We start from the raw sequence: 26,845 nt of genomic DNA on the forward strand, positions 1-26,845 counted from the left end.
TGTGAGCCACTCTTGGCAAATCATGCCACCCAAAGAGGGTGGTCAGTCCAATGTTGTGGCGGAGGTGGCGGTCTTGTGGGACAGAGCCCTGACCCTGTGGATTCCATTTCCAGATACTTTAGGTAGGGTGAGCACTGAATTGAATTGGAGGATACCCAGCTGGTGTAGGCTGCAGAATTGCTTGCTTGCTTGCTTTGTGTCAGGGGAGAAATCCCCAACACATTTGGCCACAGATGTCTGTTGGTATTGAGAGAGCAGCGGAGGAAAACACAATTTGAGTTCATGTTTTTTCCACTCTGGGTACTGTCACAGTTGACACAACTGGTGCGGGTCTGGGGTGCTCTTGGCTGCGTTTCACACCCTGGTCTGGGGTTCCTAGGAGCTGGCATTTGGTTTTGGATCCTAACCAGAGCTTGATGTGCCGCTTCTCCACATGCCCTTTCTGTCCACAGAGGAGCTGCTCAGCCTACTCTTTCCAAGCTTTCCAGTATCCTCCAGACAATGCTGGCTGCTGGGGAGCGCGCGCGCAGAGCAGTGCCCGGCGCAGAGCAGTGCCCGGTGCAGGGCCTCCACCCTGGGGATGGGGCCATTAGGGAGACACTGTTGTCTGTGTTGTTTGTTTCCTTGGCTCAGAGGGGAGATGCACAGGTTCCCAGGGCCAAGCCAGTGGCACTCAGCTCCTGCCACTGTGGGCCAGGGTCACATTGCCCTTTGATCTGACAGTCGTGGATTACGCAGGGCTGCCCAGGGCACTGCACTGCCTCTGTAAGCTCACACCAGAGCTGCACTCCAGGAGCAATCTGTATCCTGCAGCAAATTCAGGGCACTTTCATAGAAGGTGAGGGTGGAATGTGAAGAAGGATGAATAGAATTATGATAATTGGAGAACTAAAGGAAGGGTATGTGTGGGATACTAAGAAATATTTGGTCTTCCTCCTGGGTTCCTAACACGGGGCTCCTACGACCCTTGGAATTTCGTGAGTGGTGAGTGTCTTTTGTTATTCCTAACCCCTTTCCAGCCCATTTGAGTTCATGCTAATAAATTCGTTAGAGCAGGGCCCCTAGATTGCCTCGGGGTCGCTCCTGCACCAGAAAGACCAGGTGATTCGAGGGCGGAAAATTTCAATCCCAAGCAGTGACTCCTGGGAGTCGGGGTGACGGAGGTGGAGCACTTTACAAACTTGAGATTCAGGGCTGGGCGCGGTGACTCACGCCTATAATTCCAACACTTTGGGAGGCCGAGGCAGGCGGATCACGTGAGGTCAGGAGTTCGAGACCAGCCTGGCCAGCATGGTGAAATCCCGTCTCTACTAAAATACAAAAATTAGCCAGGCATGGTGGCAGGTGCCTGTAATCCCAGCTACTCGGGAGGCTGAGGCAGGAGAATTACTTGAACTTGGGAGGTGGAGGTTGCAGTGAGCCAAGACTGCACCACTGCACACCAGCCTGGGCGACAGAGCAAAACTCCGTCTCAAAAAAAAAAAAAAAAACCCCAAAACTTGAGATTGCAGTGGCTGCCAGTTGCTCCCATCCCTTACCCTGTTCCTCTCAAGCGTGGCTTTTCCTGCCCACACTGCATCCTTGAGGGCACCACGCCAGGAAGCGTCAGGGAAGGGTGATCTTCAGTTCTGAGTTACTCGGGCAAATTATTGAACGTTAGGGGGTGGAGTCATGGGAACCCCTGAATGTGTAGTTGGCCAGGAAGTGTGGGTGGCCTGGGCACCCCATCTGTGACTCCATCGGAAGTGTGGGACTGAGCCCTTTAATCTGTGGGACCCGACGCTAGCCCCAGTTGGTGTCAGAGAGCTGGAAAAGTGGTGTCAGAAAACACCACACAGTATGCAAGGCTGAGGGGAAACGCCAGTGTAAAAATAACACATAACAAGTGCAGGTGGTTTGGGGCCAACAAAGCCTAGGAGGGCTCAGGTTTAGGGTCTGTGGAGCACTGGGGCTGGGCAGGATGGCTGTAGTGCTGGGGAGAGGAGTTGAGGCTGCCTTAGGGGTGATTTGGGGGTGAAGATAGACCTTGACCCGCGCTGGGTTTGGAGGGAGAATTATTAGTGGCCTGATGGGGTCTTAGACTGAGGGTCAAGTGTGTCCCTTCCTTCCTGGCTGGGTGAGCATCTAAGAAGTCACTGCCTCTTGGAGGCTCACGTCCATAACAGTAAAGCAGGGATGTTCTTGTCCCTCCTGGAGGGCTTCCTGCAAGGGTGTTGGTGAAATGCGTTTGTATTTGTGAAGCTGTGCTACTGCTGTTGCCATTTTCGTGAGCAGTTATCAATCAACAAACACCTGTAGCCAGCCCTGCACCGGGCCCATGATCACCCAGGGATGAAGTGGTGACCGAAAGCAGGAACAGGCCGGAGCCTTCACCAGCTAAGAGGTGACGGGGCTGAGACCCAGCCTGGCTGTATCTTCCCCCACCACCACTGTCCCCTCTGGTGTTCTGCTGGCGGCCCCTGCTGCCAATTCCTGATCCTCACGAGGGCCCCTGCTCCCTGGTCTTTTCTCCAGACTTCCTCATGGTTGGCACTTGGGATCACCAGGCTGCGGGCTCACCTTCAGCTGCCTGCATTTGAGCAGATTCCATGCCAGCCCCAGGCACTAGAGGAAGACACCAGTGAGCGCGGGCATAGGCCGCGGGGCTACCCTCAGTGGCAGCTGCTCTTTATCTGAGCAATGGGCTTCCACTCACCTTCCCCTGCCCCTGTCCTGCCCCTGGGGAGAGAATGATCATTGTGTCACTCAGGTACATTTGGGACCTCCTGCTGCTTCCTCTAGATGATTTGAGTCCAAAGCCCTGGGGTTTGGTTTTCATTCTGCCCTGGAGAGTTGGTGCTGGCCTCTCAAGATCTGGGCCCCTGGCATGGGGTGAGCCTTGGGAGGTGGAGGCACCTCCACCTGACCCTGCAGTAGGTGCCCTGGGCCTGCTCGTCTTAGACCTTTCACTTGCAGGTGCAAGGAGTGTGGACCTGACGCAGGAACCGGGGTTGGCCCTACACAGCTCCCTGCCCCTCCGCACCACTGCAGCATGGACAGGGCGGGCCAAGCAAAGCCACAGCCAGCACAGCCCTCTCTGCCCGTCTCGCCCTCACCTGTGATACGCCGTGCGTAGAGACCCACTTCATTTTCCTCTTATGAGAAAAAGGATGGTGCAAGGGCACTGGAAAGGCCTCGGCGTGACTTCTGGGGTGGTGAGGACTGTGGCAAACTGGAGGGTGTACACCCCATGAAGAGATTTGACATCTCTGCGACTCCATTCCCTCAGGTGGAAGTGAGGACCTGGCATTACCAAGCTTTGACATTTTCAAGAGAAGCCGGGCATCTAGATTTTAATGTGGTAAAAGATGTTGCCAATTTAAAAAGATTGGCAACCAATTTAAATTTCTAAAACAACACTGGGTGGACTGATTACAGCCTGTAGCACCACAAGAGAACAGTCTCTGCTTTTGTATGGTGCCCAGGCTCCTGAAAGACACCAGGCCAGGCCCTGGCAAGAGAGGGGAGAGTTGGTATGAGACAGCATCTGCCTGAGCTGGTCCCATCCACACGCCTGCAGCCTGGCTCTCCTCTGCTTTTTCTGTTTCCTCCCAGTCAGTGATTCTGCCTGGGCCTTTCTGCCTCCAGGGCCGGGGAGGCTTCCTGAGTGTGTCCCTCATCCTCTGCGGCGGTTGGCTGCCCTGAGCCAATGCAGGCAGTGCCGAAGGACCCAGTCCACTCATACATTCTCAGACAGCTCTGTGCACAGTGACTGGGGCCAGCTCTTGAGTCTTGGCATCCAACGGCAGGTGGCAGTGCCTTTCCAGGGGCTAGAACAGGCTCTTCCCCACAAAATCACAGGCCTTCAGCAGCAGAGGCGCCCTCTGCCTGCTATGATGATGGTCACATCACAGCATGGACAATGTGTTGGGCATCAAATACCAGATCTCAAAAGGGGAAGGGGGGTGGGTCACAGAACGGAGGAAAAACTTATAGAATGAACATCCCAGGACCATGTCTTAGTAACCTCTGACCAGCACAGAGTGGGTTCTAATAAATCCTGCTGAATCGATACTTTGCCATCTTGCTTGAGATGAGAAAATTAGGATGGACAACCTCACCCCTCAACTGCAGCGGCTTCGTTCCTTCTTGAACTATCTACCTGCCAACCCTAGATGCCTGCTGAGAGGTCAAAAGGGAGCAGGAGTGGCAAGACTTCCCCTCTCGCCCCTAAGCCCATCCTTCTCTGCAGACTTGACACACTGCACACTCCACCTGTCCTGGCTGACGGTGACCCAAGAGCATCCTTGCCCCTGAGGCTGGGCATGGGGTCCACACCTGGTAGAAAGGTCCCAGTGCTCAGTCACAGCCTCATTCTACCATAGATGGACTGACAAGTCAACTTTCTGATGCAGTTCCCAGAGACCTCAGGATCCTGCCTGTGTGTAGAGTCCCAGCCCAGGACATTCACTTCCTCTCAAGGATATCACACTCATCCCTTCCCGGAAAACCGTTTTAATTATAATAGCTTACACAGGCTACAGAGAGGGAGATGCAGAGCCGGACCTGACGGGCTGTGCTTTCAAAACTGTGCTTTCTCCTTCCTCGCTCTGAACAGGTTAGCAAGAGTTCTAAGAGGCCCCAGGCTTCCAACCACAAAGGCAGAGAAGTTAGCCCCAGAAAGCTGACAGGGGAAGGCGGGGAGGCTGAGAGTGCTTGGTGTTCGACAGATGAGTGTTGTGGTGGGAGGAGTACGGAGTCACACAGAGGCTCCACTCAGCAAGGCCTCTGGCCAGGGGCTATGTTTAAGGCTGGGGTCAGGCAGAGGTGGGAGCTGCAGGGGAGAGAAGTCTGGCCGGCAAGCCCCAAGGGAAGGACAAAAGCACTGGGGCAGATGTGACCGTGGACAACAGCAGTGCAGGCAGGGCCCCTACAACGCTACAGCAAGCAAGGCTGTCCACGAAGCTCAGGGACTTGGCCTCTGCACAAAAGCATCTCCCAGCCAGAAGTTGGAGCCAGAGCCCCAAGCCCAGCCCTGCCCCATAACAGAATGTGGATGTGGGGCTGGGTCAGCATGTGGCCCCACCATCTTTAGCTCAGTGGCAGTTCTGACAGCTTGGGTGGCAAGGAATCCCATTTACCCTGCAGCGGCAGCCCCCGCTGGTGTCTCCTGGGCCCTAGAGGATGGGAGGAAGAGAAGAGAATGTCAGCGCAGTGCAGAGAAACTGCCCCCACAGCCTAACACTCTCCCACCCAGGGCCTTTGTCTCTGCAGGTCCTCCTGCAAGAATGGCCTTGTCGGCCTCAGCTACCTGATGGAGAGTCACTGAGGCCTTTTCTGGGCTCCCACAGCACTCAGTCTACCCACGCCTAGATCCAGGAACAGGCCAGGGAGAGGATCTGACCACTCTGCATATTCTAGACATGTCAGCATGCAAGAACGCAGTTTCCTCTGCCTCCACCTGTCTGAAAGTCTACCTGAACATAACAGGCCCCCAATTCCAGAGCATACCCCTAATAATGACAGCTACCATCTGCAAGAGTGCTCACCAAGTGACAGGCTCTCTAAGCACTTCTCTTGCAATTTTTCCACTTGATTCTGACAACAAGCCTGAGATAAGCCCAGCTGTCATCTCCATTTCACAGAGGAAATGGGGCTGACAGAGGTGAGTGGCAGCCTAATCGCACAGTCAGTATGTGCCAGAGCCAGGGGCCAATCCACCTCCGACTCCAGATCAAACCTTTACTTGCTGTCCTCTAGGGCAGGGGTGGGCAAACCTTTTCTGCAAAGGGCCAGTCATTTTGGGCTGGGCAGCCATACGGCCTCTGCCTCTGTAGTGTAAAAGCAACCACAGACAACATGTGAATGAATGAACATGGCTGTGCGCCAAAGCACTTTACCTACGGACACTGAAATGTGGATTTCATGTAATTTTCATATGTCACAAAATAGTCTTTTGGTATTTTTTCAACCATTTAAAGATGTAAAGAACATTCTTGCGGCACGGTGGCCCACGCCTGTAATCCCAGCACTTTGGGAGGCCGAGGCGGGTAGATCACCTGTGGTCGGGAATTTGAGACCAGTCTGACCAACATGGAGAAACCCCATCTCTCCTAAAAATACAAAATTAGCCAGGCGTGGTGGCGCATGCCTGTAATCCCAGCTACTTGGGAGGCTGAGGCAGGAGAATTGCTTGAACCCAGAAGGCGGAGGTTGCAGTGAGCTGAGATTGCGCTATTGCACTCCAGCCTGGGCAACAAGAGCGAAACTCCGTTTCAAAAAAAAAAAAAAAAAATTCTTGCCTCGGGAGCTGTACAAATTCAGGTGCTGGGCTGGATATGGCCCATGGGCTGTAGTTTTCCAAGCCCTCCTCTAAGGCAAACCCCACAAGGGCACCCTCTCCACACCACCATGAGCAAAGACTCACCCCAGGGCCCCAGCGTGGGCCCTTGGTGACCCAGCAGATCTCGGTGTGGCAGACGGTGCAGCGGATCCAGTCGCAGCCGTCCTTCTTCTGCACCACGATCTGGCACTGGGGGCAGCGCATGGCCTCGCCCTGCTGCAGCATCACCTGGAGTGGGGCAGGCGCCGGCCTTGGGGCGGGGCTGGGGCAGTCACCCAGCCTGGCCCCTCCTCATGCCAGGGAGAAGGTGGTGACCCTCTAGAGCTGTGGAGTTTCTCCTGTGCGGCTCTGCCAGGCCAGGCTCCATCCAGCAACCCCCTCTTCATTCCTGTGTCTCCACCCTCCACCCAGACGCTCTTCCTGACATGACCATTTGGCCTAAGTCCCACCTCCAGATGGGAGTGACACCCAGAAGGGAGGTCAGAGCCTCCAGGGATGTGTGAGCACAGCCCTTACTTAGAAGCCCCCAGCCCCCACCTGGATCCCAGAACTTAAAATCCCTAGGCCTCGGCCCTGTCCCAGCCTCACCTTCAGCATCTCTGTCGTCTGCCGGGCAGCCATATCGTTCTGAGCCCGCAGGGCCAGGTCCTCCTGATACTCCTTGCAGTTCATCTGCTCATGAATGGCCTGTAGCGGGTGAGGGGCTCAAGGTAAGAAGGTTCCTCAAGGGGTGAAGAAGCTGGGAGAGGTGAGGAGCAGGGCAGGAGTCCACAAAGGCACGTAATGCTTCTAGGTGTAGTCACTGGCAGGACCTCACTTTGTAATGCATAAGCCATTTTACAGAAGAGGATACTGGCGCCTGGGAGGTGAAGTCAAGGTCATCACATATGCTAACAGCAAAATATACCTCAGCCTCCTGAGTAGCTGGGACCACTGACACGTGCTGCCGCACCCAGCTTATTTAAGTTCTGATGGGCACAGAAATCCCTTATACCCCTAGGGTGAGACCCCTGCATCCCTGCCAAGGGCCTGCCCGGGGTCACAGGCCCAATGACCCCAGACCGAGCTTGCTCAGGCTGAGTCTGAGACCAGGCTCCAGACCTGTTCACCGGCTCCTCGCCTTCAACTTTTGAGATGAAGCAGCGGGGACAGGCCTGGGGGAAGGATCAGGTAGGGCTGTCTAGGTTTGGGGTCAGCACTCAGTTCAGGACAGGGGTGGAGACGTGGTATAGGGCCAGGGTCAGGGCTTAGTCTGTGACAGGTTCAGTCAGAAGCCAGGGTCAGAGCTCGGTTCAGGGTCTGAGCTGAATATGGAACCACCTTAAATGACAAGTGCAGGGTCAGGTTTGGTCAGAGGCCAAGTCTGTGGACTTGGATGGGGTCAGGGCTCAATGTGGACTGGGATTCAGTCTGTGACTGAGGTCAGACTGTTCCAGGGTCAGGGATCCATTGTGAACCAGGGCTGCCTAGGTTTGAGGATCCATCTGAGGCTGGGTCTGGGACTCCGTCTGTGGGGCCAGGGCTCGGTTCAGACTCAAGCCACGCTCTCCCACTGACATGCAGCTCTAAGTCATGACTAGCAGGCCAGTGTCACAGCTCCCTTCCCAGGAGAACAAGCACTGCAGTGTGGTGAGCTCCAGGCAAGATGACAGTGACTAGGCGGGGTGAGTCCCTGCCCCACCTTGCAGAGCAGGCAGTTGACGTGGAAACACACAGGGCAGGTGAACTCATTGACATCATCCTCAAAGAAGCACCATCCCTTGCAATCTGGGGTCTTGCAATGGTAGCTGAAGGCACTGCGGTTTTCAGCAATGGAGATGCCCAGGTCTAGAAATCGCTGGTAATCCTCAGGGGTCAGGAGCTGCCAACATACCATGTCCTTGCTGCTCAGGATTCAGAACACCTGACCTATGACCCTTGACCACCAAATACCCTCCAGAAAGCCCCCAGCCCATAAACTCCAACCCAGGCCCAGGCTTTTTTCTTCATGTAATCCTCACAGTGTTGAAAAACTCCATTCAAAGAGTGGATTTTAGGCCAGGTGTGGTGGCTTATACCTGTAATCCCAGCACTTTGGGAGGTCAATCAAGGCAGGAGGATTCCTTGAGGCCAAGAGTTTCAGACCAGCCTGAGAAATACAGTGAGACCTCATCTCTACCAAAAAATTAACAACAACAACAGAATAATAATAACCAGGTGTGGTGCTCACACCTGTAGCCCCAGCTACTTGGGAGGCCGGGTTGTGAGGATCGCTTGAGCCCAGAAAGTCAAGGCTGCAGTCAGCCATGACTGATGCACTGCACTCCAACCTGGGTGACAGAATGAAATCCTAGCTAAAAAAAAAAAAAAAGGAAAAGAAAAGTAAAAAGAAAGTGGGGGGAATTTCTAAAAGTTTTGGAGGTGGATGGTGGTGATGGTTGCACAACAGTGTGAATGTACTTAATGCCACTGAACTGTACACTTAAAAACTGGTTAAAATGGTAAATGTTACGTCTGTTTTCTCACAATAAAGAAAAGAACATAAATAATAAGCAATGTTGGGAAAGACATGATGCAACTAGTATCCTATAAAGAAAACGTGGTACATATATACAATGGAGTACTATTTGGCCACAAAAAAGAATGCAATCCTGTCATTTACAGCAACATGGAAGAACTGGAGGTCATTATGTTAAATGAAATAAGCCAGGCACAGACAAACAAACGTTATATGTTCTCACTTGCAGATGCTAAAAATCAAAACAACTGAACTAACGAGGACAGACAGTAAAAGGATGGCTACCAGAGGCTGCAAAGGGTAGTGGGGCGTGAGAGCGGAGTGGGGATGGTAAATTGGTAGAAAAAAATAGAATAAGACCTAGTATTTGATAGCGCAACAGACTATGGTCAATAATTTAATTGTACATTTTATAATAACTAAGAGAGTATAACTGGATTGTCTGTAACACAAAGGATAAATGCTTGAGGGGATGGATTCCCCATTCTCCATGATGTGATTATTACACACTGCCTGCCTGTATCAAAGTATTTCATGTACCCCAGAAATATATACACCAACTATGTACCCGCAAAAATAAAAAATAAAAATTAAACAAACAAACTAGTATGCTCGTACACAGCACTGAGAAAGCAATGTGGCAATAACATTTCAACCATCCCAAACTTTTCTGACCCTTTGGTACCCATCCCACTTCTTTAACTTTATCCCAAGAAAATAATATATAAGATGCACCAGCCAGGAACGGTGGCTCATGCCTGTAATCTGAACACTCTGGGAGGCCGAGGCGGGCGCATCACAAGGTCAGGAGTTCAAGACTAGTCTGGCCAACATAGTGAAACCCCATCTCTACTAAAAATACAAAAATTAGCTGGGCATGGTGGCGTCTGCCTGTAGTCCCAGCTACTTGGGAGGCTGAGGCAGGAGAATCGTTTGAACCCAGGAGGTGGAGGTTGCAGTGAGCCAAGATCACACCACTGTACTCCAGCTTGGGCGACAGAGTGAGACTTCGTCTCAAAAAAAAAAAAAAAAAAAAAAAAAATACACCATGTAAAACATTCCTTGAAGGAGTATTACAAACTGAGAAACTAGAACTAAGAGGTATAAACAGTATATGTGCTATTGAGATTTGTAATAATCTTTAGAAAAATTCTATAGCAAAATAACAAAAGCTAAAGCTATTGTATCCATGCTGGTTACAATGACGCAGAAATCATGCCTATGTTATATGTAACAGTGGCTGGTGGTTACGAGAGTTACATTTGTTAAAATTTACCTGACTGCATACTTACAATGAGTACATTTTACTGTGTGCAAAGTATACTTAAGTAAAGTTGACTTAAAAAATCATATCTGGCTGGGCACGGTGGCTCACGCCTGTAATCCTAGCACTTTGGGAGGCCGAGGTGGGTGGATCACCTGAGGTCAGGAGTTCAAGACCAACCTGGCCAACATGGTGAAAACTCGTCTCTACTAAAAATACAAAAATTAGCTGGGCATGGTGGTGTGAGCCTGTAATCCCAGCTACTCGGGAGGCTGAGGCAGGAGAACCGCTTGAACTCGGGAGACAGAGGTTGCAGTGGGCTGAGATCGCACCATTGCACTCCAGCCTGGATGACAGAGCGAGACTTCATCTCAAAAAGGAAAAAAAAAAAAAATTTGCCCAGAGATACTGAAGGAAATAGGATAAAATGCAATTAGAGGATTTCCTGGGTTTGTGGGTGATTTTCTCTCTGATTTCTGCTCTGGTTCTGTGTGGTGAGGCATATTTTTCTGTTTTTGTAAAAACAACCTCCACTACGTTACTTGGCTGATCCCTGCCCCCTTCTCTCTGTCACACTTGACCATTTTCTGAGACTCACGTCAACTCCAGTGGGCTCCAGGGAAGTTCATGCAGCCCTTTGGCATGAACCCTGGCCCCAGCATAATGCCCCTTGGCTGGGGTGGACTGCACAGGGAAACCTCTAAGCAAATGGCTATGGCTGCTGGGGACATATGGAATGACTGGTCATGAGGTCTCTCCAGGCCAGAGCAAAGGAGCCTCAGCAACCACCCAGAGACAACAGAGAAAAATGGGGCTGCTCTTGATATCATTTCCCAGCAGTTTGAAAACCATGAATCAAGCCCAACTGTCCACTTTTCAGATGAGGAAATGGAGGCCCACAGAAGGGAAACAACTTGCTAAAGATCACCAGCAGTCAGGCAGAGAACCTGCTAATGAATTCATGAAGAGCGCCAGCGGCAAGCACACACGTACGCAGACACACATAACGCTGTGACAGACTGGCGGAGTGGTGACTCCAATTTGTTTCTGTCTCCCCGATTCCACACTTTTGGGTGGTCCCTTCCCAGTGGACTCTGTGCTTGAGCATGGGACTTGCTTTGGCCAATGGGACAGTGTCAAGTGAGAGATGAGCAGACTTAGAAAGTACTCATGCACTGGGGCTCCCCATGGCTGCTCTTGGAACCCCAAGATCACCATGACATGAGAAGGTCCGGGCAGCCCGCTGGTGGATGAGACACTGAAGTGGAAGGAGGCCCCGGTCATCTCAGTTATCACAGATGAGACCATTATAAACCAGGCCACCGCGGCTGACCCACCAGCTAGGCCCAGGTGAAATCAGCGAGGCCCTGCCCAGACCAGAAGAACCATCCGGGTAAGTCCAACCCAAATTATAGTCATCCCTTGGTATCCAGAGAGAATTGGTTCCAAGATCCCTGCAGATACCCAAATCCATGGATGCTCAAACCCCTCATATAAAATGGCGCAGTATTTGCATACAACCTACCAACATCCTCCCATACACTTTAAATCATCTGTAGATTATTTATAATACCTAATATAACATAAATGTTATACAAATAGTTTATGCTGTACTGTTTTTTAAATTTGTTTTTTATTGTAATTTTTTTTTTGTTTTTTTAAGAATATGTTCTATCTACTGTTGTTGAATTCTCCAGCGTGGTACCCACAGATACAGAGGGCCAACTGTCCTAACTTGCAGATTTATGAGCTAAATAAATGACTGTTGTTTTGAGCCTGCAGTGATTTGTTACACAGTAAGCGCTAACAACAACAAAGGCTTACTATGTGACAAACGCTACTCTAAATATATATATATTTGTTGAGACGGAGTTTCGCTCTGGTTGCCCAGGCTAGAGTGCAATGGCGCGATCTCAGTTCACCACAACCTCCGCCTCCCGGATTCAAACAATTCCCCTGCCTCAGCCTTCCGAGTAGCTGGGATTACAGGCATGCGCCACCACACCCGGCTAATTTTCTATTTTTAGTAGAGACGTGGTTTCTTCATGTTAGTCAGGCTGGTCTCGAATTCCCGACCTCAGGTGATCCACCCGCCTTGGCCTCCCAAAGCGCTGGGATTATAGGAATGAGCCACTGCGCCTGGATGTACTACTCTATATACTACACATATCCTCTACTGTAATCTTTGCAATCCTGGAAATAGAAGCTGTAACTCTGACTCTAACAGAGATGAGATAGAGGCATAGAGAGGTTAAATATCTGACTTATGGTCACACACCCAGGCCACCAGGCTCCAGAGTTCCCCGACTAATTTTTTTTTTCTTTTTTTGAGGCAAGGTCTCACTCTGTCGCCCAGGCTGGAGTGCAGTGGCACAATCACAGCTCACTGCAACCTTGACTTCCTAGGCTCAAGCAATCCTCCCACCTCAGCCCACTCATCCCAGACCCCGCCCAAGTAGCTAGGACTACAGGCGCATGCCCCCGCGCCTGGCTGTTTTTTGAATATTTTTTGCCATGTTGCCCAGGCTGGTCTGGAACTCATGGGTTCAAGCAATCTGCCCACCTTGTCCTCCCAAAGTGCTGGGATTACAGGTGTGAGCTGCCACGCCCAGCCGAGTCCCTGACTCTTAACAACTCTGCTGTCCTTCCTTCATAGATGTGGTTTCTTGACTAGCTACTCCCCTCAATTCTTTTTCTGCTTGGGGTCTCAACACCCCACATGGACAAAGCTCTTGAAAAATGTCTGGGGGGCTGAAGATGAATAATCGCTCAAGCCCAGGAGTTTGAGACCAGCTTGGACAACATAGTGAGACCCCATCTCCAAAAAAAAAACAAAAAAAAGAAAGATGTCTGCTGCCTGCTTGGGGCCCAGTTCCTTAGGACTTGGGGTATGTCGCCCACCCTGAGGCCTTACCGCCTTGATCTCCCTCTCCAGCAGCTTGCCCGAGCAGGAGTAGGTGTTGTCAATGAAGGGGCAGGAGACCTCCGCCTCCTGGCTGTTGCAGATGGTGCCCTGCAGGCACTCCCTAGTGGAGGGGAGGGGAGAAGAATTAGGATCATAGGAACCCCCTTCACTGGGGACTCCACCCCTCACATGGCAAGGCCTGACCCCAGGGGCCTCACTCAGTCACCCCAGGTGGACTTCTCCTCAATATCTCCTTCCTTCCCATCCCTCTCACCAACCCATCACCAAGGCCTCCACCCTGTCTCCATACTGCCGCTCTGATTCTCTGGTCCAGGCCCAACATCCCCCACCTGGGTGACTCCAGGAGCCTCCTCACTGGGCTCCCTGCATCCATCTGGCCCCTAAAGTCTATCTCAGAATAGCAGCCATGTCTCCCCAGTGACCCCCATCCCACCCAGAACAAATCCCAACTCGTCACTGCTGCTCACGGACCCAACACCTCTCTATCCTGCTCTGATTACCCCCTTCATCCCTCTGCTCCAGCCACCAAGAGACCTCCTCGGTCTCCTCCAACAGGCCAGGCCCACACCCCACACCTACAGCAGGCCTTCCGGTCCCTGCTCTGGAGCTACCTCCTTGGAAGCTTCCAGACCACCCTCTCTGGGAAGGACTCCTGTTGTCTCTTAATGTACTTTATGTAGCATTTGACACAATTCACAAAGACATCAACCAGTGATTATCCGATTTACATCAGCCTCTCTGTTGGAATGTAAGCTCCAGGAGGCAGGCACGGAGCCTGTCACCCAGGGGCTGCTCCACAAGGGTCCGCTGTGGTGAGTGGGTCTGTGTTGCCCACATACAGGGGTGGAAGGGCCACGACAGGAGACTCAGAAACTGGCAGATGCCCACAGCGAGGCTGAGAGCAGCGTGGCTGCAGGAGCCTGGGCGGTGAAAGGTAGAGGGGAAGGGAGGCTCTGGAGTCTCTACCCATGCCTGCGTTCACGTCTAGGCTGCTTCTCTTATGAGCCATGTGGCCTTGGGTAAGCTGCTGGGCCTCTCTGTACCTCAGGTTCCTCATCTGCAAAATGGGGAGACGGAGCCTACCTCGTAGGTTTTCGCGGGCGTCCAATGAGGTATCAGAGCACAGGGCCCCACCCACGTCCAGCCCTGCGTAATTGGCGGCTTTGATAAAGCTGCATTGCCGGGGATGGGATTGGGGGCCGCACCTGCAGAAGGTGTGCAGACACTCACGCAGCACCACGGCCTCGCCGGGCGCCAGCACCGAGTAGCACACGGGGCACTCGGCGGGCTCGGTGTTCAGCACCAGGCTCCTCTGGTCCAGCTGGACGTGCTGCAGGTAGTTCCCCTCCTGCTGCTGCTGCTTCCGCTGGGCACACGGGGCGGGGCCACGGGGCGGGTCAGGGCCTCGGGGGCGGGTCAGACCACGAAGGGGGGAGGGCCAGGGGGCGTGGTCAGGGCTGGGTCAGACCAGCAAGAGGCAAAGCTGGGAGCCCGTCGGGATCGGGGATCGGGGATCGGGGATGGGGGTGGGCAGGAGCAGGCAGGTTGGGAGGGGCGGGGCTGGGAGCGAGGCCAGGCGGAGGTGGGGAAGCCAAGGGAGGGGAGGCTGGCCAGGTAGCCAGGGAAGGCGCCAGGAGAGGGAGGAATGGCAGCAGGGTAAGGGAGGGGGCCGGGGTCTGAGTGGTGAGTCAGGAAGCAGGGCAGGGCCCGGGCCAGGGCTGGTGGAGCCAGCTCAAGGTCAGGGGTGGCGAAGTGACAAAGCCGGGGAGCTGAGACGGGAACAGGAGTGGGGTGGCCAGGGGCAGCACCGGGTCCAAGGAGAATGCAGGTGGGGCCAGGGGTGAGACCAGAATGGGGAGCACTCGGGGATCAATGTCTGTGTCATTAGGGGTGTGTCACGATGGGGGCGGGGGAGGGCTAAGGAAGGCGTAGGACCCGGGTCAGGGGTCATCCCCCTAGGGAGCAGTGAGGGGCCAGGCCAGGCTCTCAGGAAGTCAGGGGTGGGCCAAGCCCGAGAGGGAAGAGGTCAGGAGTGGGAGAGTCCAGGGTGAGGTCACCGCGAGGTGGAGCAGGATTAGGTCACAGACAGGTGGGGGTGAGGTCCGAGCTGAGGTGTGGTCATGGCTAGGGTGCTGGGGTCATAGCTAGCCATACTTGGGTGGTGCGTCAAAGCTGGGGATGGAGCCACAGCCCACGTGGGAGTGGGGCATGTGAACCTGGATGTGCGCCACAGCCAGGGAGCGGGTCTCAGCCACAGGGTGACCTTTGAGAGAGGGCAGGTCACAGCCAGGTGCAGGGTCACTGCCAGCAGCATGGTTGGGAGGGGCAAGGCAGTAACGGAGAGGAGCGGCAATGCGCAGGTGTCTCCCTTCCTGGCCTACACCTCCCCCGTGCGGTCTGCAGGTGTCTGTCCAGGGACTTCCGCGCCCACCTGCTGGTACTGACGCAGCGCCTCCTCCTCGCCCGCCAGGCGCGCTCGCTCCTCCTCGTCGGGCTGGTATGAGGCTGGGACCTGGTAGGCCTCGGGGCGCGCCCGGCAGCACATCTCACAGCCAGGCCGCGTGGGCTTGTTGATGAAGGTGCACCCGGGGCACTGCCAGCCCACCTGGGAGCAGAGGGTGCTGTGAGCCCGACTGGGCAAGGTGGGGCAAGGGAGGGGCACAGAAGAGGATACTGAGGCCAAGGACAGCTTACCGGTGGGGGCTCAGGCACTGCATCTGGCTGCCCCCGTCCGGGTTCCTGGGGAACCCCGGGCTTTGGGGGGCCTGGCTCCAGAGGGCCCCGCGGCTGCAGTGTGAGGTCCTTGAAGCCCAGATCTGTGGAGGAGGGTTAGAGGGTGGTGGTTCCACGAGGCCCACTTGGTCCACACCCATGGGAGTGGGTCTCTCTGAGCCAGCCAGGCAGACCCTCCCCCATCCTCTCCCTCCTCCCTGGGGGTACCTCCAGCTTCCATCTGGCCAAGTGGGCATCCTGGCTCCCCCAGGGTCAGGGTCCCTATTCCACCGAAAAATGCTTCTATGTCCTCTGAGCTTCAAAATCCAGCATAACACCTGCCCTTCTGTGCCTCCTGAAGGATGCACCAAGAGGGACCCAAGAGCACCGCTGAGGCGGTCCTGCCAAAACAGTGACTCGATCCATTCCGGAGGAAACATCAGCCCCCAATCCCCGCCAAAAAAAAGAAACTGGCCTGGACTCTTTGAAAGGGACTGAGACATGACAGCGGAATGCCAAGTCTTTTGCTATAAATGACAATAGTGGGACAACTGGTAAAATCTGAGTAAGATCTGTAGACTGGATACCAGTACTGTATCAGCGTTAAGTTTCCTGAGTTGGAATGTTATACCTAGTAATGTAAGAAAATGACCTTTCTTTTCAAGGAAATGCACACTGAATTATTTAGGGGAAAGAGACATCATGTCTGCAACTTACTCTCAAAATGGTTCAGAAAATAAAATAATTTTATATAGAAAGAGAATGATAAAAGAAAGCAAATGTGGGCGGGGCGCGGTGGCTCATGCCTGTAATCCCAGCACTTTGGGAGGCCGAGGCAGGTGGATCACAAGGTCAGGAGATCGAAACCATCCTGGCTAACACGGTGAAACTCCGTCTCTACTAAAAATATAAAAAATTAGCCGGGCGTGGTGGCGGGCGCCTGTAGTCCCAGCTACTCCGGAGGCTGAGGCAGGAGAATGGCATGAACCCGGGAGTCGGAGCTTGCAGTGAGCCGAGATTGCGCCACTGCATTCCAGCCTGGGAGACAGAGTGAGACTCCGTCTCAAAAAAAAAAAAAAAAAAAGAAAGAAAGCAAATGTGGTAAAACCCACATGAAAGGTACACGGGAATTCTTTATATACTACTTTGTAAAATTTGGCAACTTTTCTGTAAGTCTGAAACATTTCAGAAGTTAAAAATTAAGAATAAACACTAGTTATCATCATCACCGTCATACCCAATTTATGATTTTAGCAAACTGGGCGGCAGATAGGAGCAACCTTGCCCAAGGTCACACAGCTGGAAATGCCAGAGCCTGGATGGAGTCCACCCCTCCCCATGCCAGCTGTTCTCATGATGGGTCCCTGAAATGCTCCCTCCCATGTATCTTAGGTCCTCTCTTCCCCACTTGGATAGGGTCCTCTGGGTGAGTCCCTGACTAAAAACCCAGGGGCTCTGCCCCTGCTTGCCCTACGCCCTCAAGTGAGTCCAGGGCCCCCGCTGGGTCCTGTGGTGCTCAGGGCAGAGCCTCACCTTCCAGCATCCGCAGCTGCCGCTCCCGCTGCAGCTCCTGAGGGTTGAGGGAAGTGTTGCGGGCTGACAGCAGATAGAGGTAGGCACTGTCCCCATTCTGCCGCACCCCATGGGAGTGCAGGGTCTCCTGGTCTCGTGCCAGGCGCTGCCCAATCACCCACTGCTGCAAGACTGGTGGGAAGCCATAGTCCAGAAAAACCTGGTGGGGGTAAAGAGAGGGAGAGTGGGAAGGGAGGGCCAGAGGAGAGAGAGGAAGCAGGAGTGAAAGGGAGAGCCTCCACCCCAGTGTCGCCCTCAGCCTCCTCACTCACCATGTCCTTGAGGGACGCCACTGTCATATCAGGGCGCACTGTGAGCCAGATGGTGACGGTGTGCATCTGAGCATCCTCCACGCTCACCCACAGCCTGCAGAGAACAGCAGGGGTTCAGCATGGGCTCTGGCCAGGAGTCCAGCCTCAGCCACCGGCTACAGACATGTACATATTTGCACACAGGTGCATGGCCATGCACACACACACACACACACACACACAACCCCCAGTCTGGGGTAGGCCCCACCCATGCTTCTTCCTTTATTAGAACCCACCAGTTAGGCCCTTCCAATGGCTCCATGCTACTCTTAGAATCAACTCATGGCAGCACACAAGGGCCGCCATGATCTGGTGCCTCCCTGACCTCTCCACCCTCTTCTATCTTCTCTCCCCTGCTCCTTAGTCAAACCACCAAAAGTTGTTGTTAACTATGTGCTAAGACTATTTAATGCACTTAATGTGTATTAACTCATTTAATCCTCTCAACGAACCCATCAGACAGGTACTGCTGTATCCCGGTTTTACAGATAAAAATGTGAGGCACAGATAGGTTACAGTGACTCTGCCAAACTAATCAGCTAATAACTGTTAGAGGCAGGATTCATTTGTATGTATTGATTTAATTTTAAGACATAGGCTCTCTTTCTGTGGCCTAGGCTGGAGTGCAGTAGTGCTACCTTGGCTCACTGCAGTGTCAACCTCCTGGGCTCAAGGGATCTTCCCATCTCAGCCTCCCAAGTAGCTGGGACCACAGGCTCATGCCACCATGCCTGGCTAATTTTTTAAGTTTTTGTAGAGACAGGGTCTCACTATGTTGCCAAAGCTGGTCTTGAACTCTTGGCCTCAAGTGATCCTCCTACCTTGGCCTCCCGAAGTGGGATTACAGGAGTAAGCCACTGTGTTCAGCCAGAGGCAGGATTTAAATCCACATGGTATTATTCCAGAGAAAGTGGTTTTAACTTTCTTGAGGATCCTCCAACATGTTTGGAAAACCAAAAGCATGAAAAGATGAAAAAACAGAACTGACTCCAAAGGAAACAGAGATCATTTAGGGTATGGAACAATAAGCAACAGTAAAGTCTAACTAGTACCTTCAGAGAGATTTGGGAAAACATTGCATTCAGAAAGCAAGAAAAGGCACGAAGCAACCAAAAAATGAGGAAGAGTTCCTGCACATTAAAAGTGACTGCTGAATCCCAGCACTTTGGGAGGCCGAGGTGGGTGGATCACGAGGTCAGGAGATCGAGACCATCCTGGCTAACATGGTGAAACCCTGTCTCTACTAAAAATACAAAAAAAAAATTAGCCAGATGTGGTGGCGGGCACCTGTAGTCCCAGCTACTCAGGAGACTAAGGCAGGAGAATGGTGTGAACCCGGGAGGCGGAGCGTGCAGTGAGCCGAGATTGCACCACTGCACTCCAGCCTGAGCAACAGAGTGAAACTCTGTCTCAAAAAAAAAAAGTGACTGCTGACTAACTGGACCTTTATTTCTAATTACCAGTTACAGGAAAAACGGGAGACAGTAAATGACACCATGATAGTTTGGGTATTTGTCCCTGCCCAAATCTTATCTTGAACTGTAATCCTCAGTGTTGAAGGTGAGGCCTGGTGGGAGGTGTTTGGGTCATAGGGGCAGTGCTCCCTCACAGCCTAGTGCCACTCTCACCGTAGTGACTTCTCACCATAGTGAGTCCTCGTGAGATCTGGCTGTTGTAAAGTGTGGCACCTCCCCCGCCCCACTCTCTCTCTTGCTCCCTCTCTCACCATGTGAAGTGCCTGCTCCCGCTTCAGTAAAAGCTCACTGAGGCCTCCCCAGAAGCCAAGCAAATGTCAGGACCATGCTTCCTATACAACCTGCAGAACTGAGTCAATTAAACCTCTTTTCTTTATAAATTACCCAGTCTCAGATATTTATTTATAGCAATGCTAGAGTGGCCTAATACATACCATGAAGAGGTAATAGATAGATCCAGAATATGGGGAAAATTCTAGAGGTCAAAAGACCAGGTTTCTTAAAAAAAAACTAGTGGCATAAAAATAGAGAAGGAGAATAAAAGGGACTTAAGACATATTAAGAAATGCTATCTGTAGATCTTGTTTGGCTCCTGATTTGAAGAAACCAATTGTAAAAAGCACTAATGAAATAGGAAAATTTGAATATAAACAGGGCATTAGCAGATTTTAAGGAATTCTTATTCCTTTTCTAAGGTGTGATAATAGTATTGAGGGTTTTTGTTTGTTTTTGTTTTTATTGAGACAGGGTCTCACTTCTGTCACCCAGGGTGGAGTGTAGTGGCATGATCTTGGCTCACTGCAGCTTCAATCTCCTGGACTGAGGTGACCCTCCCACCTTAGCCTCCTGGGTAGCTGGGACTAGAGGGGCGCACCACCATGCCCAGCTAATGTTTTGTAGAGACAAGGTTTCACTATGTTGCCCAGGCTGGTTTTGAACTCATGGGTTCAAGCAGTCCACCTGCCTCAGCCTCCCAAAGTGCTAGGATTACAAGCATGATCCACCGTGTCCAACCAAGTCCTAATTTTGTGAAGACACATACTAAAGTATTCCAGGATAAAATAATATCTGAAATTTGTTTAAAAGCAGTCCAGAAAATGCTCTCAAAATTCTTTGGGTAAACAATTTGAATACCCAGTCAACTATCAATGAATTGAGAGAGCAAAATATAGAACTTTTTAAACATGCAAAGACTCTAAAAGTTTACCACACTTTCCACATGAAAAGTTCTTGAAAAACAAACATAGATGAGCCTGATACAGGAGAATAGAAGAAAAGTAAAAAATGAAAAGGACTGAATCTTAACCCCAAAATCTTCTTCCAGCAATAAGGGTTTTGAAACATAAAAGTGCATATGGTTTCAACTGCACTAGTTATTCTATAGTGAATAATATTTCCATAATCAAAATACTATAACTCCTTTCTAGTAGAGTTACACTTTTAGAATCAACCTAGAGGCAAAGCATAAAGGCCTTAATTATGTTAGAAAACAAAATTTTTTAAAGCTGTAATCTTAACACTATCAACAAAAAAATACAGCTGGAGCTCTCTCATCCAACGTCACATCAGGATTGCTGGTGAACAGCAGAGAATCACAAAAACAGCTGCAGACAAAGCTTAAACACTTAATTTTAACTTACATACTATAAATGCATATTCACTGGCCAGTCTCTAGGTGTACAGCCAATGGCTTTTCTCTCTTTCTTTCTCTGAGACAGGGTTTCACCTTGTCACTCAGGCATGATCGTGGCTCACTGCAACCTCAACCACCTGGGGTCTAATAATCCTCCGGTCTCAGCCTCTCAAGTAGCTGGGACTACAGGTGTGTGCCATCCAGCCTGGCTAATTTTTTTATTTTTTGCAGAGACAAGGTCTCACTATGTTGCCCAGGCTGGTCTTAAACTCGAGTTCAAGCCATTCTCCTGCCTGAGCCTCCCAAAGTGCTGAGCCACCATGCCCAGCATGAGTTTATACCTGCTAATTGGAGTTTCCCATGGATTTTACTTTTTTTTTGTAGGAACCACATCCATAATCATGATCTATAATTTCTAGCAGCAGCTTCTTTAAAGTGAGCAAGAACTTAGACACACTCCTGAAGCATCAGAGCACAGAGCCCTTCTGGATTTTTACTGTATTTCCTTACTACTGTCTCACCCAAAAGTGTTAATCTTTTTTTTTTTTTTTTTTTTTTGGTGATTTGTCTCTTGTCTTTTTAAAGCAATCAGCTTATTTTCACAGAAACAACTCTTTCGGTGCTCATGTTTTATTAATTAATGTAATAGCTAAGTAAACTATGTTATTACCAATAACACATACAACAGGTATCATTTGCTAGGAAGCATCGGGTCCATCGATGAGAACCCAACAGCAGGTCTGAGAGGTGCCCGTTGCCCAGAGCCTCTCAAAACTCAGGTTCTGATCCAGCAAGTCTGAGGTGGGACCTGAGATTCCCCCCATGTTGTGGTCCACGGGCTACACTTTAGTAGCAAGATGGTGGCTGACGTTGTACATTTTACAAAGGAAACGCCAGTGCCAGTTAGTTAATTCAGGGGATCAAGTGGAAGTCAACTGGGAAAGTGTCCTCAATGATACTTCAACAAAAAAAGTCAGGAAAAGGAAAGGTGGAAGATGAGTATGTTAACTTCCTCATTTTTCATAGCAAGGAGTACACAGGTACTGTCTCAAGCAATCATTTCAAGAAGTAGATATCTCAATATTTTGCTTAAAATCAAGTGGCCAATGATCTACAGATTCAATGAAATCCCTACCAAAATCCCAGTTGTTGTTGTTTTTTTTGCAGAAACAGACAAGCTGATTGTAAAATTTATATGGAAATTCAAGAGACTTGCAATAACCAAAACAATACTGAAAAAGAACAAAAGTTGGAGAACTTGTATTTCCTGATTTCAAATACTATGAAGCTATAGTAATCAGTGTGGTACTGGGGTAAGGGCAGATATATATTATAGTTCAATGGTATAGAAATGAAAGTCCAGAAATAAGCACTCATATTTATGGTCAATTAATTTCCAAAAAGGGTTAAGATGATTAAACAGAGGAAAACAGCCTTTTTAACAAATAGTGCCGGCACAACTCAATATCCACATGCAAAAGAATGAAGTTGGACCCTTACCTCACACCTTATATAAAAATTAAATCAAAATGGACCAAAGACCTAAATGTAAGAGCTAAAACCATAAAATCTTTAGGAGAAAATAGAGGTAAATCTTCATGACCTTGGATGAGGCAATGATTTCTTAGATATGACACCAAAAGCACAAACAACAAAATAAAACATAGACTAACTGGACATCATCAAAATTTAAAACTTTTGTGCTTCAAAGGATACCATCAACAAAGTGAGAAGACAATCCACAGAATGAGAGAAAATTTTTGCAAATCATGTAGCTGATAAGGCACTTCTATCTAAAATGAATAAAGTACTCCTACAACTCAATAATAAAAACATAAACCCAGCTGGGTGCAGTGGCTCATGCCTGTAATCCCAGCACTTTGGGAGGCCAAGGTGGGTGGATCACCTGAGGTCAGGAATTCAAGACCAGCCTGGCCAACATGGTAAGACCCATCTCTACTAAAAATACAAAAATTAGCCGGTGTAGTGGTGGGCACCTGTAATCCAGCTACTTGGGAGGCTGGGGCAGGAGAATCACTTGAACCTGGGAGGCAGAGGTTGCAGTGAGCCGAGATTGCACCACTGCACTCCTGCTTGGGCGACAGAGCGAGACTCTATCTCAAAAAAAAAAAGAGATAAACCCAATTTTAAAATGGGCAAAAGACCTGAATAGGCAAACCTCCAAAGAAAATATGCAAATGGCAAATAAGCTCATGAAAAGATGCTTAACATCATTTGTCATCAAATGGTTAGGAAATTGCAAATCAAAACCACAATGAGATACCTCTTCAAACTTACTAGGATGGCTATAATCAAAAAGATAAACAACAACAAGTGTTAGAGAGGATGTGGAGAAACTAGAACCCTCATATATGCTGGTGGGAATGTAAAATGGTGCAGCCATTTTGGAAAACTGTCTGGCATTTCTTCAAAAGGTTAAACATAGAGTTACCGTATGACCCAGCAATTCCACTGCTAGTGTGTACCCAAGAGAAATGAAAACATGTCCACACAAAAAGCTGGACACAAATGTTCACGGCAGCATTGTTTATAATAGCCAAAAAATAGAAACACCCAAATGTCCATCAACTGATTTAATGAGTAAAGATAATGAGGTATGTCCATACAATAGATTATAATTTGGCAATAAAAAGGAATAAAGTTCTGGTTGGGCATGGTGGCTCACACCTGTAATCCCAGCACTTTGAGAGGCTGAGGTGGGAAGACTGCTTAAGCCAGAAGTTCAAGACCAGCCCAGGCAACAAAGCAAGACCTTATCTCTACAGATTTTTTTAAAATTAGCCAGGTGTGGTTGGGCGCGGTGGCTCACGCCTGTAATCCCAGCACATTGGGAGGCCGAGGCGGGCGGATCACGAGGTCAGGAGATGGAGGCCATCCTGGCTAACATGGTGAAACCCCGTCTCTACTAAAAATACAAAAAATTAGCTGGGCGTGGTGGCGGGCGCCTGTAGTCCCAGCTACTCGGGAGGCTGAGGCAGGAGAATGGCGTGAACCTGGGAGGCAGAGCTTGCAGTGAGCCGAGATTGCGCCACTGCACTCCAGCCTGGGGGACAGAGTGAGACTCCATCTCAAAGAAAAAAATTAGCCAGGTGTGGTGGTACATGCCAGTATGAATCCAGGAAGTTGAGGCTGTAGTGAGCAATGATGGCACCACTGCACTTCAACCTGGACAAGAGACCCCACGTCAAAAAAAAAGGGGAATGAAGTTGTTAGACATGCTACAACATGGATGAATCTAGAAAACACGATCCCAAGTGAAAGAAGCCAGACATAAAAGGCCACATGTTGCACGATTCAACTTATATGAAATTTCCAGAAGGTAGATCCCTAGAGATAAAAAGTAGATTAGTGGTTGCCTAAGGTTGGGGAGTTAGGGAAAAGGTAGAGAGATGGGGACTGACTGCTAATGAGTACCAGGTTTCTTTACAGGATGATGAAAATGTTCTAAAATTGATTGTGGCAATGGCTGCACAACCTTGAATATGCTAAAAGCCAATCAACTGTATACTTTAAATGGCTGAACTGTAAGGATAAATAAATAAATAAAACTGTTTTAAGAAAAACCAAATGGGATCCACCAAGAGAACCGAAAATCAGAAACCATAAAACTATTGCCTTACTATCCAGTAATGAAAAAGCAGTCAAAAAAGAACCATAGACACTAATGTTTATTGAGTGCATAACACATGCCAGGCATTGTGCAAAGTGTTTCAGCATTGAGTTTAAGTCTCCTGGAGCATAGACCGACAGTATCCATTCTCCTCCCTTCCCTTACCAAGCGAACCCCTGAATTCTAGCTGAATATCTTGGCTATACAGTCTCCCCTCAAGCTGAACTGTAGCTGTGGGAATCAGTTCTGGTCCATAGGAATTAATGGAAGAAGTGTGTACAACTTTTGAGCTATGCTCTTTAGAGGAGTGTGGAGGGGTGTCTTTCTTCCCTTCGTCCTGTGATGTGATGGCTGGATGGAGCTGGAATGGCCATTTTGCACCATGAGGAATCTGGGAATGAATGGCAGAATAGTGAGAGAAGCAATATGAGCCTCTGAGGACTGTCGGGAGCAGAACCTCCCTATCTGGACTCCCTGCCATCAAATTTGTTTACGTCACTGTTCCGTTTTCTTCTGTTGTATAAGGCCTAACATCCTAATACAGTACACCTCCTAACAACCCTATGAGATAGCTACTGTTACGGTCTGATTTTTAAAATGAGGACACACTGAGAGGTGAAGTGACCTGCTCTATATTTCACAGTTGATTAATGACATAACTAGGGTTAGAAGCCAGGCCTCCTGAAGCCAGAGCGTGCCATTAAGAAGAACTGTTCTACAGGCAAGAATGTCCTGTCCTGCTGTCCCTTGGGTTCAGGCCAGCCATGCACTCCTCACCTGATGTCCTGCGTTGGGGAGACCTCAGGCTTCAGTTGCACACTCAGGGGCACCCGTTGCTCTGCCAGCCAGATGGCACACTTCACTGCCACCTGTTCATCCCCGCCCGCCACTGCTCGGGTGAGGCTCAGGGCCATTTCCTCTGCTGAAAGCCAGCACAGCAGGAGCCAGTTAGCACAGGGTTTATTTTCAGGAGCTGGGCGTAATGGGGTAGGAAAGGAGGCGATCCTTTGTGGGTGCTGCTTTCTCTGTCTTCCTGGTGAACTCCTACATATCCTTCAGCACCCAGACTAAAAGTCCCTTTCTCTGGGAGGGGTTCTCTGATATTCCCCACTCCTCCTCACACTAGGCTCATTTGGTTCTGTTTGTCCTTCATATTCCCAGGGTCCGTCATATTTCTATTCATTTATCCAACAAGCAGTTATTGAGCTCCTACTGTGTGCCACCCACTGTTCCAGGAACTGGAATCCCACAGAGATTTATAAACAGGGCCCCTCTCCTTATGGATCTCCCTGCCCAGTGGGGAGACAATGAACAAGTTTAACAAGAAAAAAAAAAAGTCAGATTGCGATCCTTGCTGGCAGGGAAATAAACAGGTTAAGGAGACCAGGGGAGGCCTCTGGGAGGGGGTAACACTGAAGCTGAGACCTGAAGGAGGAGAAGCTGCACGTGTCAAGCTCCAGTGAGGAAGAGTGGTCCAGATGGAAGGAAGAGTAAGGGCCTTGGCCAAAAAATGGTTGGATGAGAACCGAAGGAAGCCAGTGGGGCTCCAGTAGAGTGAGCATGGCGGGGTGACTGAGGACAGATGTCCTGTGGGCCACCCAGGGGCTCTGGGTTTTGTTTGGAGAACACAGAGGGACATGGGAGAGTTTCCAGCAAGGCAGTGACTGACTTCCGTTCTACAACCCTAGGTGCAGGGGACAAGAGAAGAGGCAAGGACCCCTGCTTCTCAGGTCAACTGACGTCTGTCTCCCACCAGCCCAGGAGGTCTCCAAGTTCAATGCCCTGTGTCCTCTGCGAGTCCCCTAGCCCCATCTCAGCACAGAGCCAGCCCAAGGAGTTCTCAAGGCCCCAAGATGGCTCTGGAAGCCAGCAGGTACCAAAGGAGGAAACTGATGGGAAGGAGGGTAGAGGGAAGGCAGGCTAAAGCCCCCTCTCCAAGGCCCTTCTGGGCAGGCAAGGCCAGGTCCTGCGGGGCCCACTTCCCACCGGAAGTTCCCCAGCCACCTCCAGCCTGTGCCCACCTTTCTTGGTCTTCTCGTCCATCTGGTGTGGCTGTGCCCATCCCCCTGGGGGGGACGGCGCCTCCTGGGAAATGCTACCTCCGGGTCGCCTGGGAGAGGCGGGAGACCAGGAGCAACTCAGCCAGGCCGTGTGGCCTCCGGCGCGGCCCAAGCCCTGTTTGTGCCTCGCTGTCCCCGCGGCAGTCGGGAAGCATCACACTGCCCGGTGACCAGGCCGGGATCCTGCGTGGGGCGGTGAGAGGGCAGCGGGCGCCGAGACAAGTCCGCACTGGGCACAAGAGGAAACGGGACCAGCCGAGGTGGGGAGAAGCGGGGAAAAGACGCCCGGACACCGCCCAGCCGGGGCTTTCCAAGTCCCGGAGGACCCCCACTTGCGGGAGCACCCCTGGCGTCCCGGGTTTCAAGGGAAAGCCCTCTCTCCTCCCGGGAGGCCCCAGTTCTTCACAAGGGGAGCGGCTTCGGCGGAAGAGAAAGTGAAAGT

The 26,845-nt window shown here is 50.7% G+C and overlaps 1 protein-coding gene across 9 annotated transcripts; it reads right to left on the minus strand.

Moving 5' to 3' along the window:
• Positions 1 to 4,478: 4,478 nt before the first annotated feature.
• On the minus strand, positions 4,479 to 26,845 carry RBCK1 (RANBP2-type and C3HC4-type zinc finger containing 1). Of its 9 annotated transcripts, XM_063659313.1 has the most exons (13): positions 26,365 to 26,447; positions 25,121 to 25,265; positions 17,566 to 17,659; positions 17,255 to 17,453; positions 15,704 to 15,825; positions 15,441 to 15,614; positions 14,215 to 14,375; positions 12,998 to 13,109; positions 8,004 to 8,183; positions 6,911 to 7,009; positions 6,407 to 6,550; positions 5,757 to 5,810; positions 4,479 to 5,156 (listed from the first exon to the last, which is right to left on the minus strand). In XM_063659313.1, the coding sequence occupies exons 1-13, from the start codon at positions 26,384 to 26,386 to the stop codon at positions 5,076 to 5,078; spliced, it is 1,587 nt and encodes a 528-aa protein (XP_063515383.1). In that variant the 5' UTR covers positions 26,387 to 26,447; the 3' UTR covers positions 4,479 to 5,075. The 9 variants fall into 9 exon arrangements, with proteins under 9 accessions (XP_063515383.1, XP_054323527.1, XP_063515384.1 ...); XM_054467552.2 differs by lacking the exon at positions 5,757 to 5,810 and having other exon boundaries at positions 26,365 to 26,845; XM_063659314.1 differs by lacking the exon at positions 25,121 to 25,265 and having other exon boundaries at positions 26,365 to 26,492.

Source organism: Pongo pygmaeus, chromosome 21, assembly GCF_028885625.2.
Source record: "Pongo pygmaeus isolate AG05252 chromosome 21, NHGRI_mPonPyg2-v2.0_pri, whole genome shotgun sequence".
Classification (NCBI taxonomy): Eukaryota; Metazoa; Chordata; class Mammalia; order Primates; family Hominidae; genus Pongo; species Pongo pygmaeus.